The sequence below is a fragment of the Molossus molossus genome, unplaced genomic scaffold (genome assembly GCF_014108415.1).
Source record: "Molossus molossus isolate mMolMol1 unplaced genomic scaffold, mMolMol1.p scaffold_m16_p_10, whole genome shotgun sequence".
Taxonomy (NCBI): domain Eukaryota; kingdom Metazoa; phylum Chordata; class Mammalia; order Chiroptera; family Molossidae; genus Molossus; species Molossus molossus.
The window spans coordinates 1,190,485-1,206,728 of NW_023425345.1; the positions used below are offsets into that span (position 1 = coordinate 1,190,485).

General features: G+C 55.9%; 1 protein-coding gene across 2 annotated transcripts; it reads left to right on the forward strand.

Annotated features, from left to right (window-relative positions):
• Nucleotides 1–1,874: 1,874 nt before the first annotated feature.
• MCAT (malonyl-CoA-acyl carrier protein transacylase) lies at nucleotides 1,875–13,671 on the forward strand. Of its 2 annotated transcripts, XM_036252118.1 has the most exons (4): nucleotides 1,875–2,342; nucleotides 3,839–3,926; nucleotides 8,029–8,246; nucleotides 12,490–13,671. In XM_036252118.1, the coding sequence occupies exons 1-4, from the start codon at nucleotides 1,926–1,928 to the stop codon at nucleotides 12,916–12,918; spliced, it is 1,152 nt and encodes a 383-aa protein (XP_036108011.1). In that variant the 5' UTR covers nucleotides 1,875–1,925; the 3' UTR covers nucleotides 12,919–13,671. The 2 variants fall into 2 exon arrangements, with proteins under 2 accessions (XP_036108011.1, XP_036108012.1); XM_036252119.1 differs by lacking the exon at nucleotides 8,029–8,246 and having other exon boundaries at nucleotides 1,926–2,342; nucleotides 12,490–12,933.
• Nucleotides 13,672–16,244: the final 2,573 nt, after the last annotated feature.

Here is a 16,244-nt window from a genome sequence, read left to right on the forward strand (position 1 = left end):
CATGTGAGAGAGAAACATCAAACCACTGCCTCCTGAACGCCCCCTACTGTGGATCGAGCCTGCAACCCAGGCACGTGCTCTGACTGGGAATCAAACCTGTGACCTCTTGGTACATGGGAGGACACTCAATTCACTGAGCCACACCAGCTGGGCAATGATAGCTTTCTTTAGTCTCTGAATCCTACGTAGTTTTTGTTTTCTGTTTGCAAGAGGATTTCCTCGGATACCTGGGAATCTTCAGATGGGTGCTCATGACTGGAAAAAAGGAGGAAAATAAGTCTGTGGATGCTATCTGTTGGTTTAGCTTCACTGTAAATTGAAGCTGGTGGGATATTTGTCTGGGAAATTCCTGGACTGTCAACATCTTTAGGATTTTCTTCTTGGACTGATTCCCCAAGGTTCTCCAGCCACTTGTCTGGAGGGTAGGGTCCTGGTTCCAGGTTTCCAGGAGCTTAGTGGGGGAGAACACTGGAGGACGTCTCTGCATTCAGCATCAGTACCCACCTGTTTTGGCAGAGCACCCACATGCACCACTGTCCCTGGCATGCCTAACCCTTTCCAGAGCTAACCCTCAGATATTTGCTGAATGGGGGAGGGGCATCACCCAGTGGCTGGGGCGTGGGGCAAAGATCTAAGGGTTCTTCAAAGACACCTTCAACTAGTCCTCCTTACTTTAGCCTTCTTTCACCCTTAGATCTAGAAGCAGCTAGTGCTACCAGTTCCTAGACTTTTGAGGATCTTGTTGCCTGAATAAAGGTTGGTTCTCAGCTCCACTGCTGGGAGGGATCTGGTAGCCTGGGATCTGCTGAGGCAGGTAATACTGGTCTACCTGCTTTCCAGCTTCCAGAGATTCTGCTGCAGGGGCCCCCTTTCTTGTTCTCCCTGTCCTTGTGGATTTATGTCTTTAAAAGATCCCTTTACTGTGGGTTTATGGGCTTCTGGAGGCAGTGGGTGCTCTATTCACGTCTCAACATGAAACTCCTCCATATCTTTTATGACCACAGCATTGTATAGATTTGCCATAATTCATTTCATCTCCTCTAGTTGGGAACACAGCTTATTGCCACATTTTCCTTGTCGAATGCAAGGCTGCCATGATGTCCTGAGAGTTAGGGCTTTGCTCATTTGTGTCCTTAGGACAAACTCACTGAAGATTTGCTGACGTCTTTGTACTCGATCTCTCTCATTATGAGGTGTGTATCCTGGGCTCTTTAGAAGAGGTTGGCAGGAAATGAGAGAGAAGCAGGGTGATAGGTGCGTGTGTGTGGTTAGCGGGAGGTCAAGAGTTAGACTCTCTTTGACCCACCCTCACACCAGCATTCAGAAGCCAGGGAACCCCAATTTCCATCCCCCTTCTGTCACTAACCAGCTGTCACTCAATCTTAGAGTCTCTGTCTACTCATCCATAAACTGAAGATTCTAATAGTGCCTATTCATCATCATGTGGCTGTGAGAAATTAAATAAGCTAATGTCTGAAAAATATCCAGGGCTTTGTGCAATGGAACAAGTCTTCATCGGGTGTGTATTATGTGCCGTGCACTGTCTGGTTTGCAGGAAACAAGAAAGAGCTGCTGTCTTGCTCACCCCGGTGTAACTGGGAGAATCAAATAAGCACTAAGACGAAATGTGGAAGCGGTGCAAGCACTGTTCACGTGCGAGGTAGTGAATACTGCACTGCGTTGCGCTGTGTAGTCACTAAGTATTTCTGAGGGCTCACTGAGGTGCAGTGTCGCGTTTCGGTCTTGCCCGTGGGGGTTTAAGACAGAGAAGAGCCTCGGAGCTGGGGCGGAACCAGGAACCGCGGAACCTTTCTTCCCGCCCCGGGTGCCCGGGCTGCCCGGAAGGAAATGCGTCAAGGACCGCGCACGCCGCCGCAGTCGGACCTCGGTCGCCCCGGTAACGCGCGTGGGGCCGGTTCCTCAGCATGAGCGTCCGGGTCGCGCGGACTCTGAGGGCCTGGGTTTGGGGTGCGGGCTGTCGCCGCGGCGCCTCGAATTTCCGGCCGCCGCCCGGCGCGGTGGACGCGGCGGCGCTGCTGCGAGATGCGACCCCAGCGGAGGAGAGGCCCCGGGAGGCGGCGGCGCGGCGGCGGCCCGGCCAGTGCTCGGTGCTGCTCTTCCCCGGCCAGGGCAGCCAGGTGGTGGGCATGGGCCGCGGTCTGCTCCGCTACCCGCGCGTGCGCGAGCTCTACGCCGCCGCCAGCCGCGTGCTGGGCTACGACCTGCTGGAGCTGAGCCTGCGCGGGCCGCAGGAGGCCCTGGACCGCACCGCGCACTGCCAGCCCGCCGTCTTCGTGGCTTCCCTGGCCGCCGTGGAGAAACTGCAGCACCTGCAGCCCGCGGTGAGGCCCGAGCTCCGGCTCTCGCAGGAGCCGGACTGCGCCCACGTGTGGCCTGGTGGGCGCGTTCTGAGGTCCCACTCGAGCCAGGCGCTGGAGATAGAGCCATCAACAAAGAAACAAGGATCCCAGCCCTCGGAGAGCTTGCATGTTTGGGGAGGGAGACACATAATAAAGGCGCCCGTACATTGTTACATAGTATGTTTAAGATGATAAGTGGTATAGGAAGGGAAACAGAGCAGGGAGAGGGGCTGGAGAGGCAAGGGCCCGGTTGCAACTGTAAATGGTCCTTAATAATTTAATTAATTACTAAATGATGTTGGAAGGATTGAACATCATCGTTAATGATCATTGGGAGAATCTCTGAGAATGGCACTTCACTTTCCATTGATGTGCATTGATTGCTATTATGACTTAATACTATCAGGACAGTAAATGTTAAGCTAGTGCTTATTTATTTTTTTAAATATTTTTTTTCTCCTGGCCGGTTTGGCTCAGCAGTTAGAGTGTCGGCCCGCGGTCCAGAGAGACCCGGGTTCGGTTCCCGCTAAGGGCAAGTACCTCGTTTGCAGTTTGTCCCCACCCGGGTTGGGGTTGTGCCGGAGGCAGCCACTCAGATGTGTTCTTTTCACGTCGATGTTTCTCTCGCGCGCTCTTCCTCTCTCCCCCTCCCACTGTCTGGGCAAAAATGGAAAAATGTCCTCGGGTGAGGATAAAAAAATTTAAAAAATATATTTTTTCTTTATTGATTTGAGAGAGATAGAAACATTGATGAGAGATTATCTGCCTCCTGCATGCCCCCCACTGGGGATAGGGCCCACAACCTGGGCATGTGCCCTGATGGGGAATCGAACCGACAACCTGTCGGTCCACACTGAGTGAGCCACACCGGCGGGGCTAGCTAGTACTTTAAACCTTTTCCTCCATTCTGTCCTCAGCAACCTTGTGAGGAAAATGCTGTTCTTTTGTGGGTGAGGAAAGGCGACTTATAGTCCAGTGGTCCTGTTGAGTCGTGATACCATTCACTGAGTGCTTTCGGGCCAGGTCTGTGCTAAGTGCTTTAGAGACATTACCTTCATCCAGTCTCTCAGCAGCCCTGTGACTTAGGTCCTGCTGTTTCCTCATTTCATGAGATAACAGGCTCAGAGAAGTTAGGGGACTATCCGGAACTAAGACTCAAATCCAACTCTCTGTGACTCTGAAAGTCATACTTTATAACCTCTATGCTTAGCTCCTCCCGGTTCAGTCGGCCTGGGAGGCAGCTCTAGGGTGGAGACAAGAGAGCCCAGGACTCTGGGTCGGAGTCATCACTTTACCTCGGAGTCAGCAGTGGGCTTTCACTTGCCAGGGACCAGCGATTGTCAAGGCCACTTCTGTGTGTCCTCTAGCTGGAGCACCAGGCCAGCTGAACCTGGCTCACTGAGTCACGGCCAGCTCTCGTGCAGAGCCCGGACGGAGCTCCTGAGAACGGGGCCTCACATTCTGCTCTGTCACCGCAGGTTATTGAGAACTGTGTCGCTGCTGCTGGATTCAGTGTGGGGGAGTTTGCAGCCCTAGTGTTTGCCGGAGCCATGGAGTTCTCTGAAGGTACACAGAAAGGGGTCTGTTTGGTACAGGGGTGTTACCTTGCTGGGCTCACTGGGGATAAGGAACACTGCCAAAGATAATTCTGGACCCACGTGGGTGATAGAGAAGGAGCATTTGGATGAGGATGACATTGGAACCCTAGGGCCAGACTTCACCTTGATTCTGGTTGTTGTTGTTAAAGATAATCTTTTTTATTTCTTTCTTATTAATCCTCACCCGAGGGTATTTTTCCATTTATCTTCAGATAGAGTGGGAAGGAGGGAGGGAGTAAGAGAGAGAGAGAGAGAGAAAGAGAAACATCAGTGCAAGAGACATTGATTGGTTGCCTCCCGTACAACCCTGACCAGGGCCACAACTGAGGTACATGCCCTTGGCAGGAATCGAGCCTGGGACTCTTTGGTCTGCAGGCCGATGCTCTAACCACTGAGAAAAATTGGCCAGGGCCACTTGGTTCTTTTTGAAGCCTAAAGGGTTCACCAGGGATTTCCTTTCTTTTTGTAATCTCCTGAAATCGGCTTGCTGGGCTGTCTTCCCCACTCCTGTGCATTCTTGGTCCACTCTCACACATTCAGTTCCTGTCACATGGTCGAAGCTCCATACATACTCACTGAACAAAAGAGCAAGTGGGTGTTTGATCTTAAGCCATATCAGTTTCACTTCTGAAGAGTTTTGCATATAGGTAAAAGTTAAACATTTTTGCTTATAGTTGGCCGCTCTGGCCTGGGTGCCTGCCTCGTGGCATGCTGAGTGCAGACAGGAACCTGAGAGAGAGGCTGTGGCAAAAGACTTGAGTAGACATTCCTCCAACGAAGATACATAAATGGCCAATAAGCACATGAAAAGATGTTCAACATCACTAGTCATCAGGAAAATGCAAACCAAAACCTCAGTGAGATACCACTTCACACCCACTAGGATGGCATTCATTTAAACAACAACAAAATGAGAAATAGTAAGTGTTGGCAAGGATGTAGAAAAATAGGAACCTTGCCCTGGCTGGTTTGGCGCAGTGGTTAGAGCGTCGGCCCATGGACCAGTGAGTTGTAGGTTTGATTCCAGTCAAGGGCACGTATTTCGGTTGCAGTTTGTCCCCGGCCCTGGTCAGGGTCATGTGGGAGGCAACCAGTCGACGTGTCTCTCTCACATCAATGTTTCTCTCTCTTCCTCCCACTCTATCTGAAGATAAATAGAAAAATATCCTCGGGTGAGGACGAAAAGAAAAATAGGAACCTTACACATTACTGTAAGAATGTACAATGGTGTAGCCATTGTGGGAAAGTTTGGTGGTTCCTCAGAAGGCGAAACAGTTACCATATGAGCCAAGAGTTGTAGTCAGAGGTTTGTACCTAAGGTGAAAACCTGTGTCCACCCAGAAAAGCTTGTGCCCAGAGGTTTAAACAGCCATGTGTATAGTAGCCTAAAGGTGGAGACACTGCAAATGCCCATCAGGTGGATGGACAATCTAACTGTGTGTGCAACGGAGTATTAGGAACGAGAAGGAATGAAGCACTGATAGGCCACAGCATGGATGGACCTCAGAGACATGCTCAGTGGGAAGCCAGTCACAAAGGCACATACTGTGTGATCCCTTTCGTATGAAATGTCCAGATATGCAAATCCAGAGAAACCACAGGTGCATGGTTCCTGGGGGTGGAGGGAAGGAGAAGCCGGGAGTGATCACGCTTAGCGGGTTGGGTGTTTTACGGGATGGTGGAAAGGTTTGAAGCTAGAGACTAGGGAGCTGGGGGTTGCAGATGTTATGAATACAACAAATACCACTGTGTCATACCCTTGAAACTGCTTTTATTTTATGTGAATTTCACCTTGGTTTTTTTTTTTTTTTTTTTATCCTCACCCGAGGATATTTTTCCATTTTTTGTACAGATAGAGAGGGAGGGAGAGAGAGGAAGGGGGAGAGAGAGAGAAACATCGACGTGAAGGGACACATCGAGTGGCTGCCACCTCGCACGACCAACCAGGGCCGGGGACAAACTGCAACCAAGGTACGCGCCCTTAGCGGGAACTGAACCCGGGTCTCTCCGGACCGCAGGCTGTTGAGCCAAACAGGCCAGGGCGGTGTTTTTTTTTTTTTTTTTTATCCTCACCCGAGGACATTTTTCCATTTTTTGTTTAGATAGAGCGGGAGGGAGAGAGAGAGAGAGAAACATCGACGTGAAGGGACACATCGAGTGGCTGCTACCCGCACGACCAACCAGGGCCGGGGACAAACTGCAACCGAGGTACGCGCCCTTAGCGGGAACCAAACCCGGGTCTCTCTGGACCGCAGGCCGACGCTTTAACCGCTGAGCCAAACCGGCCAGGGCTGGTGTTTTTTTTTAATACAAAACTATTGAGGAAATGAAAAACAGTTTCATATTTCCACACACTAATAAAACGCTTACACGTACACAGTTTTATGTGAGTAATTTGCAGAATTGCAGCAGGTGTACATTCTGGTCCATGTTTACTGGATGCCTGCGTGTGTGGGTTGCCCATGTTCTCCCCACGTGCCTTGTGTCTCCGCTACTTCCTCCCGCAGGCTCTTCCGGATTTGCCACACAGCAAGGGGCTCGGGGCGCGGCACTGGTGTGTCAGTACTGAGTGGGTGAGGCTGTGAGGGACAGGGCAGGCTTGCTCGTCAGACCCGCCCCCCCGCTGTCTCCCCAAACCCAGGACTGATCCCCTCTTCTCCTTGGTCTGGTCATCTCCCTCCCAGCCAGGGGCAGACCCAGGACAAGGACGATGGATGTCCAGTACTCACAGGTCATCCCTGTGTCAGCCCACTGGAGCTGCCTGCCTGGGTCCAGCCCTGTCCTCTCACCTCGCACTTGAGCCACACTGGACCCGGAGCCCTGTGTTTTAGTCTGTCTGCCTTGGCGGTGCAGGTCCTCCAGCTCTGAGTGAGGGCAGTGGTGCTTGAGTTATAATAATTATGTTACTGAATTCAAGTAATTGTAGCTTGTACATCATTCCAGTATCTCATGGCTCTTGTTTTCCCCTTCAACATGATTTCTCTTAAATAATAAATGAGTTAATAATGCTTCCTGCCCTGGCTGGATTGGCTCAGTGGTTAGAGCGTCAGCCTGTGGACCAGAGAGTCCTGGGTTCGGTTCCCGCTGAGGGCACGTACCTTGGTTGCCGTTTGTCCCTGGCCCCAGTTGGGGTCATATGGGTGGCGACCAGTTGATGTGTCTCTCTCACATTGATGTTTCTCTCTCTCTTCCTCCCACTTTTCCTCCCGCTCTATCTGAAGATAAATGCAAAAATGTCCTCGGGTGAGGATAAAAAATAATGCTAATAATAATACTTCCCGCCCGGCCAGTGTAGCTCAGTGGTTCAGTGTCCAACCATGCACCAAGAGGATGCTGGTTCAATTCCTGATCAGGATATATGCCCAGGTTGTGGGTCCGATCCCCAGTGGGGGGCATGCAGGAGGCAGCCAGTCGATGTTTTCTCTCATCAATGTTTCTATCTTTCCCTACTTCTCCCTTTCTCTCTCTCTAAAATATCAATAAAGAAAAAAAAAATTTTTTAATAATACTTCCCACTTTCCACAACAGTCCAGGCAGGTTCCATACTGTTACCCTTGTTTTACTAAGTAAACACTGGGCCTGGAAGGCGATGACTCGCCCACAGCAGCGGAGCCCGAAAGTCTTCCTTTTGCTGCACACCAGTTTCTCGGCAGTGGCCCTGTTCACATTTTGGACCAGAGCATTCTTTTTCGGGGGGTGCTTTGCATGTTGAGTAGCATCCCTGGCCTCTGCCCAGCAGCTGCTAATGGAACCACCCCTGCCCCCGTTGTGCCAATCAAGAAATGTCTGCAGACACTGCCCTGGGGGCAAGTCACCCCTGGTCAGACCCTACACCCAGCCAGCTTTAAGGCAGGAGCTCCGTGGGCTCATTTGTGTTGTGCCAAGGACAGCACCCTACCTTTGATGATAGTGGTACACCCCCGTGTGATAGACACAGACACACAGAACGATAGTGTGTGGCCTGGTGACAAATGCCAGTCAGCGTCAGCACACGGCGCTTTGTCTCACAGGTCGGGCTTCCCTCCTCCATTACGTGCCCTGACTTCCCCAATGCACTTCTCTCTGGACAGGTCTGTATGCCGTGAAGGTCCGAGCTGAGGCTATGCAGGGAGCCTCGGAAGCTGTCCCCAGCGGGATGTTGTCCGTCCTCGGCCAGCCTCAGTCCAAGTTCACCTTCGCCTGTTTGGAAGCCCGAGAGCACTGTGAGACTTTGGGCATAGAGAACCCTGTGTGTGAGGTGGCCAACTACCTCTTTCCGGACTGCAGGGTCGTTTCAGGACACCTGGAGGTGGGTGTTGACAGGAACGGCCTTACAGACCCTATCCAGACAGAAGGTTGGAACTCTTCCACACCTGGGCCCACGGCAGTGTAACGGGTCTTTGGGAGTATGTGAGGGCCTGGGAGTGGGGTGCAGTGAGCACCGCAGAGGGAGGCCAAAGGCTGGGGTGCCGTCCGTACTTCACCATGGAGACAGGCACCTCGGGCAGATCGCTCAGCCCACCTGCAGAGTGGAGGGCTGGGCAGATGGTCTCCGGGGCCTTCCTGCAGAACACTCAGCTTCTCTCGGCCTCTGACGTGGTTGCTTCCTTAGAGAGGAGCCGTCCCCTCCTGGGCGCCCCGCCCTGCCCTGCTTGTTCTCAGCTGTCTGTCCTGCACCGAGTGCGTTTCCTTTCCTTCTGGACGCCCCTCCATGCACTGCTCCCAGGACCCCACTTTCCAAGCAGCTCCCAGGTCACGAGTGCAGAGGGCACACCTGGCAGATGAGCCCAGTGTTCGGGACACAGCAGGATCACGCTGTCCAGCAGCGGGCCTTGGAGGCGGCGCTGAGGGCGGTGCCGGGGGAGATGAGAGCCAGGCGAGGGGCAGCCCAGCGGAGGCGGGCAGCGCGGGGTGGGGAGGAGCTCTGTCCCAGGCGAGGGGCAGCCCAGCGGAGGTGGGCAGCGCGGGGTGGGGAGGAGCTCTGTCCCAGGTGAGGGGCAGCCCAGCGGAGGTGGGCAGCGCCGGGTGGGGAGGAGCTCTGTCCCAGGCGAGGGGCAGCCCAGCGGAGGTGGGCAGCGTGGGGTGGGGAGGAGCTCTGTCCCAGGCGAGGGGCAGCCCAGCAGAGGTGGGCAGTGCCGGGTGGGGAGGAGCTCTGTCCCAGGCGCCTGCCTCGGGCGTCCTGAGTGCAGGCAGGAGCCTGAGTGGGGCTGGGCATGCAGGGCCAGTGTTCACACGTCTGCCCCGTCCCGCGAGTCCTGTGCTCTGTGGCAGGGAGTCTGACCCACCTTGTACACGTGAGGAAACTGAGGCAGAGAGGGGGGCAGGTGCTTGGAGGTGATGGAGGCAGCATTAGAACTGAAGCTTGTCTCCTGGACCTGTTTTCCTCCCCTGGAATGCCCAGTTCTTCCTCTGCAAGGCCTTGCCCATAAGCCAGGTGTCCTTGGGCACCTGTGAGTCCGTGAGAGGGTGCAGGCCCCCGGGAGTCAGCATGCGATCTGTTACCCCAAGTAGTGGCCCCAGGTAAGTCCCGAAGCTGGTTGCTCATTCCCGTTCACAGCCTTGGGACGAAGCCGAGTGGGCTAGGAGGGCTCCCAGCCCGGACAGGTGGGCATGGGGCCGGGAGATGGTTCCCAGAGTCCCAGGTGTGGCCTGTTGGTGCTGTTGGAAGTGCCACAGCCAAGAACTCGGGAGGGCTGGGGTCCTCAACTGATGGAAGAAACTCCGCAGCCAGCACCTGAGCTGGGGGCCAGCACACAGGAGCCTGCTGGGCCCTGCGGCAGTGTCTAACCTGGGGCTTGGGTTGGGTGAGTCCGGAGACTGGGTGGCAAGCGCTCTGAGACGGCTGAGGTGACGCAGGACATGCGCCAAGGAGCCGTCCACACACACGGGTGATCAGAACATCCCGGCACAGGCAGCCTGGCTTTGAGTCCAACAGGCCTCCGTTCAGAGGCCCCTGGGGCACATCCCCCAGTGAGACAGGGACGGGGGGAGGGTGGTCATGGACGTGAGGACAGGTCAGTCAGGGCAGGCAGACCCCTCAGTAGTCCCCAGGGTGTGGGGTGCCATGCCACCAAAAACAGCAATCCCTCCTACCCTGTGGGGCTCACATCAGCTACCCTGTTGTGTTCGTTCCCAGTGGACATGGATGGGCTTGGTGTTCAAGGTCATAGTGGCAGACCCTGATGTCGCACTGTGTGCCAAGCATAGTTCTCACCAGAGTCCTGTAACTATTGCTATTATCCCATTTTATAGAGGAGGAAACTGAGACACAAGAGCTAAAGTGAAATTGCCCAGGGTCATACAGCTGCCGTGACCTTTTTAAGGCTTACCTTAACTCCTCCAGGCAGCAGCTAGCCCGGCCGCTGAGCAGGCCGCGGATGGTGTCCGGTTGCAGGGACATGGCAGGCGGGTTAGTGCAGAGGAAGCCCTTCAGCAGGTTCCAGTGGAGGGTCATCAGGGTGGCAGGCCCTGGACCGTGTCCTGAGAACAAAGGGGCTCTTAAGAATATCTACTGTTTGCCCTGGCCGGTTTAGCTCAGTGATTAGAGCATTGGCCCATGGACCAGAGGGTCCCAGGTTCGGTTCCCACCGAGGGCACGTACCTCGGTTGCAGTTTGTCCCTGGTCCCGGTTGGGGTCGTGTGGGTGGCAGTCGATGTGTCTCTCTCACATCGATGTTTCTCTCTTCCTCCCTCTCTCCCTCCTGCTCTGTCTGAGGATAAATGCAGAAATGTCCTTAGGTGAGGATAAAAAAGAATACTGTTTTCTCCTGGCTGGTGTGGCTCTGGATTGAGCATTGTCCCCTGGACTGAGAGGTCCCAGTTCAATTCCCAGTCAGGGCATATGCCCAGCTTGCAGGCTCGATCCCCAGTAGGGGGCGTGCAGGAGGCAGCAGATCAGTGTATCTCTTCCTTCCTCTCTCTTTAAAAAATCAATTTAAAAAAATATATATATATATTTTTTTATCCTCACTCGAGGACATTTTTCCATTTTTTGTTCAGGTAGAGTGGGAGGGAGAGAGAGGAACAGAGAGAGAGAGAGACATCGACATGAAAGGAACACATCGAGTGGCTGCCACCCGCACAACTGACCAGGGCCGGGGACAAACTGCAACCGAGGTACGTGCCCTTAGCGGGAACCGAAACCGGGTCTCTCAGGACCGCAGGTCGACGCTCTAACCGCTGAGCCAAACCGGCCAGGGCTAAAAATATATATTTCTTAAAAATCTGCATTTGCAAATCATGTTGTTGGCAAACAGTTCCTGGTTTGGGCCTGTCAGCTCTGGAGACCAGGGGCAGGCTTGAACTCAGGGAGCGAGCTCTTTTTTCCGAAGAGAAGCCCCAGGGGGGTTCTGGTGGAAAGACCCTGCGCTGCAAAGTAGCTTGGAGTCTCCTGGATGTTTGTGTTGAAGCTTATGTGGCAACTTGTAAACAGGCTTATTACAGATGGTGAGGGGTGGCAGGATAATGATGGAAAACAAACACATTAGATAGTGCTTTTTTAAAAAAGACATTGATTTTAGAGAGGAAGGGAAAGGGAGAAAGAAAAACATCAATGTGAGAGGGAAACATTGATTGGCAGCCTCCTGCCCCCCCCCCCCCGGGGATCGAGCCCGCAACCTTCTTCACCCAACCACCTGAGATCCATCCACCAGGGCTTTTTTTTTTTTTTGAATCCTCACCCGAGGATATTTTTCCATTTATCTTTAGACAGATTAGGAGGGAGGGAGAGAAGGAGAGAGATACAGAGAGAAAGAGACATTGACTGGTTGCCTCCCGTGCGACCTCGACCAGGGCCGGGGACGAACCACAACCGAGGCACATGCCCTTGGCTGGAATTGAACCTGGGCCTCGTTGGTCCCCAGGCCGACACTCTCACCACTGAGCCAATCCGGCCAGGGCTGCATAGTACTGTTCTGTGTATCAGACACACACCTCCGATCTGATCACTTCCCAGCAACCTTGTGAAGTCGATGAAATTGTGTTCCTTTTATAGATGGAAAGAAATGTTCAGAGAGGCCGAGTGATTTACCCGGGTTCACCGAGCTAGTGACTGGTGGTGCTGGGATAGCACCCAGGTCCCGGGGTTCCAGCCTCAGATCCTTCAGCTGACACTGGTCACCTGCCTGGGGGACCACGTGCATGTGAGATCCCCAGAGGAGGACTCTCGAGACACTGGCTATAGGAGTGATTTTAACTGGAATAAAGAGGTGACCCTGGCCAGTTTGGCTCAGCAGTTAGAGCATCACCTTGCAGACCAAAGGGTTGCGGGTTTGATTCCTGGTCCAGGGCACGTGTCTGGGTTGCAGGTTCAATCCCAAGCCCCAGCTGGTGAGGTACAGGAGGCAGTCAATCGATGTGTCTCTCTCACATCAATGTTTCTCTCTCTTTTGCCCCTTCTCTCCCTCTCTTCCCATCTCTCCCTTCCGCTCTATCTAGAAATTAATGGAAAAATATCCTCTGGTGAGGATTAATCAAAAAAAAGAGGTGAATTGAGCCTGTCACTGCTGGTTTGCAGGTTGGCTTGGCTCAGCCCTCCTTCTGTCTCCTTCCAGGCTCTGCAGTTTCTCCAGAAGAATTCCTCCAGGTATCACTTCAGACGCACCAGGATGCTGCCAGTCAGCGGCGCCTTCCACACCCGCCTCATGGAGCCAGCCCTGGAGCCCCTGGCGCGAGTCTTACAGGCGATCGACGTGAAGCAGCCCCTGGTTTCCGTGCACGCCAACGTCGACGGGCACCCGTACCGGCACCCGAAGCACATCCGGAAGCTGCTGGCGCGGCAGGTGGTCTCCCCGGTGAAGTGGGAGCAGACGATGCACGCGTTATACGAGAGGAAAAAGGGCACCGAGTTCCCCAAAACCTTCGAGGTGGGACCTGGGAAGCAGCTGGGAGCCATCCTGAAGAGCTGTAACCTGCAGGCCTGGAGGTCCTACAGCCACGTGGAGGTGCTGGAGGCGGACGAGGCCCCGGGCCAGGACCCGTAGATGTCCCGGGACCACGGGCTGGGTGCTGCAGGGACCGAGCCAGCCTGTCCTCCTGGGAGGCCGTTCCTGCCCCGCCTTCCTAGCCAGAGTGACCGGGAGGGACTGTGAAGCCCCGAAAGGGAGTGTTTCTGTATACCACAGTCCACTTCTCGAAACACGTGTGGACGCTGGGGAAAGGACACGGCAGCGCGGGTTCTGTGAGGAGACCGGGGGTCCTCGCTCGCCTTCCCGGCGCTGCATGGGCAGACGTGGCCCCCGCAGGGCTCCAGGATGTGAGGCAGCCCGGCCGGCAGGCCTGTGGCCGTCACTCCCGGCGTGGCGGGTGCTGTGGGCACCCTGGCATGGCCGCAAGGCAGGCCAGTGCTGGGGATGGAGGCGGGGCTCCACTGTCCCTGCAGCTGCCCTCAGTCCACAGGCCCCGGCTGGCCTGCGCGGCCCTTCCACCCAGCTGTCACCCAGGGTTGGGAGACCCAGTCCCACCTGACTGACTGACCCAAGAGATGGTGTCGCGTGCCAGCTGTGTGCCCGGGCGTGGCCTCTGCCCTGGCAGGGACGGGGTCCTTTAGCAAGGTGGGAGGGTGCAGGGAGGGCCAACGAGGGCCTGCTCCCTTCCCCCAAGTCATCCCTTCAGCAAGTACTGAGTGCCTGCTGCCTGCCCGTGACCTGGTCTGGCTCAGGGCGTCTGTGCCGCCCACACCGGGAGCCGGGCACAGGCGCCCTGCAGAAGCAGCTCCCACGTCGGTATTAAATGAGTGAGCCTATGCCTCTTGGGTGGCTTTTTCATTCTTTGGTGACAGTGGGCAGGATTTATTGGGAATAAACCTCTGCGTTTGTCTTTCAATGTTAATACATAGACTCATGTCAAACCCTGGGCTTCTCAGTTAGCCCTGGCCGGTTTGGCTCAGCGGTTAGAGCGTCAGCCTGTGGTCCAGAGAGACCCGGGTTCGGTTCCCACTAAGGGCATGCACCTCAGTTGCAGTTTGTCCCTGGCCCTGGTTGGTCGTGCGGGTGGCAGCCACTCGATGTATCCCTTTTACGTCAATGTTTCTCTCTCTTCCTCTCTCTCCCTCCCACTCTATCTGAACAAAAAAAAAAAAGGAAAAATGTCCTCAGGTGAGGATTAAAAAAAAAAAGTGCCAGTTTGCATCTTTGCTGAGCGCGCAGAGCAGCAGGTGGTCCTGGGAGACCACCTCCAGGCAGGGCTGTGCTCAGGCAGGACGGAGTCCGGAGTCCGCCAGCTCCAGAAGGCCACTGGGGGGAGCTGGAGAGGCAGTGGAGCAGGGCAGGGTGGCAGGCCTGGCCGCTCCTTGGGAAGGGTGCCCTGGGTCCACGCATGCTCCAAGCCGCAGGAGGGGGAGGAACAGCAAGCAAAGGGCAGTGGTGCAGGAGAGGCCCCCAAAGGTGTGGGCAGGCAGGGTTCTGCCTCCATGACAGCCCAGGGCTGGGTGGGGGGCCCCTGCCCCATCTTTGGGTCCCCGGTCAGTGGAGAACCCTGACTCCCTGGTCTGCCTGGAACTGGGCGCTGCACTCCTGCCCTGGCAGAAGCGGGTTGCCCTGGGCACCTCCTTTCTGAGCTTCCATCTTGCCTTATCTCTAGATATCCTGCCCTGACCAGGCGCCTTGTGCAAAGCCCCTGAAACAGAAAAGGATGAGCCCCTCTGTCCAGCCTGTCACCTGCTCTGAGAAGGTGCTTCAATGTCCCCAGCAGCCTCCCCCAGGCCCCAGGACGGAGGGGTCACATCCACCCTGCTGCAGTGCCCTGGGGCCACCGTGGAACTGCTGTAGGAGGGGGAGGGGAGCACTGTGGAACTGCTGTGGGAGGGGGAGGGGAGCACTGTGAAACTGCTGTGGGGGGGAGGGGAGCACTGTGGAACTGCTGTGGGAGGGGGAGGGGAGCACTGTGGAACTGCTGTGGGGGGAGGGGAGCACTGTGGAACTGCTGTGGGGGGTGGGGAGCACTGTGTGGAACTGCTGTGGGAGGGGGAGGGGAGCACTGTGGAACTGCTGTGGGGGGAGGGGAGCACTGTGTGGAACTGCTGTGGGGGGAGGGGAGCACTGTGGAACTGCTGTGGGGGGAGGGGAGCACTGTGTGGAACTGCTGTGGGGGGAGGGGAGCACTGTGGAACTGCTGTGGGGGGAGGGGAGCACTGTGTGGAACTGTGGGAGGGGGAGGGGAGCACTGTGGAACTGCTGTGGGGGGTGGGGAGCACTGTGTGGAACTGTGGGAGGGGGAGGGGAGCACTGTGGAACTGCTGTGGGGGGAGGGGAGCACTGTGTGGAACTGTGGGAGGGGGAGGGGAGCACTGTGGAACTGCTGTGGGGGGGTGGGGAGCACTGTGTGGAACTGTGGGAGAGGAGGGGAGCACTGTGGAACTGCTGTGGGGGGGTGGGGAGCACTGTGTGGAACTGTGGGAGGGGGAGGGGAGCACTGTGGAACTGCTGTGGGGGGAGGGGAGCACTGTGTGGAACTGTGGGAGGGGGAGGGGAGCACTGTGGAACTGCTGTGGGGGGAGGGGAGCACTGTGGAACTGCTGTGGGGGGGTGGGGAGCACTGTGTGGAACTGCTGTGGGGGGAGGGGAGCACTGTGTGGAACTGCTGTGGGAGGGGGAGGGGAGCACTGTGTGGAACTGCTGTGGGAGGGGGAGGGGAGCACTGTGTGGAATTTCCTTAGGGATCCTGAGGCCACTGGTGATCATGTCACCCGTCCCCTCCCTGGGCGGGACAGGCCTCGGGTCCTTCCCTCCGGGGGCGGAGAGTGATTTCTCACAGGGCCATGGACTCAGATTGCAGCTGGTTTTAACTCCTGGGTGGGCCTTTCTGCAACATGCAGAACCACCGGCTGCCCTCTGCCAGCGTCCTCCCACCTCCCGAGTGCCGGCAGGTGCACCCCTAGCGGGCAGTGCTGGGTGAGCACATGGTGGGGGGGGGACGGGGAGGGGCGGTACGACAAGCCGCCCGAAGGAAATCATCCCCATTGGTCTTCGGGCGCCAAGGCCCCACAGGGCGGGAGCACGCCAGTACTGTGGGTCCCAGCAGCACTGGAGCCCGGAGGCCATGACCGGGCAAGTGGCTAGGAGCGCACCCACCCCCCATCATTCCCCTCCAAGGGGCAAGATGGAGCCCACACTGCGAACCCCCAGAGAGGACCCCAGACAGATGGAAACCAACATTTTATTGAGCTCTCAGCCCTCAGAACTGGACTCCAGCAGGTGCCCTCTTGCTGTGGGCATCACAGACAGGGTGTGGCCAGCACTCCCCCACCGCCTGCTCCCTGACCCGCCCAGAGAGGAAGGCTCCTTCTGGGGACCGCAGAGCAGTAACTATA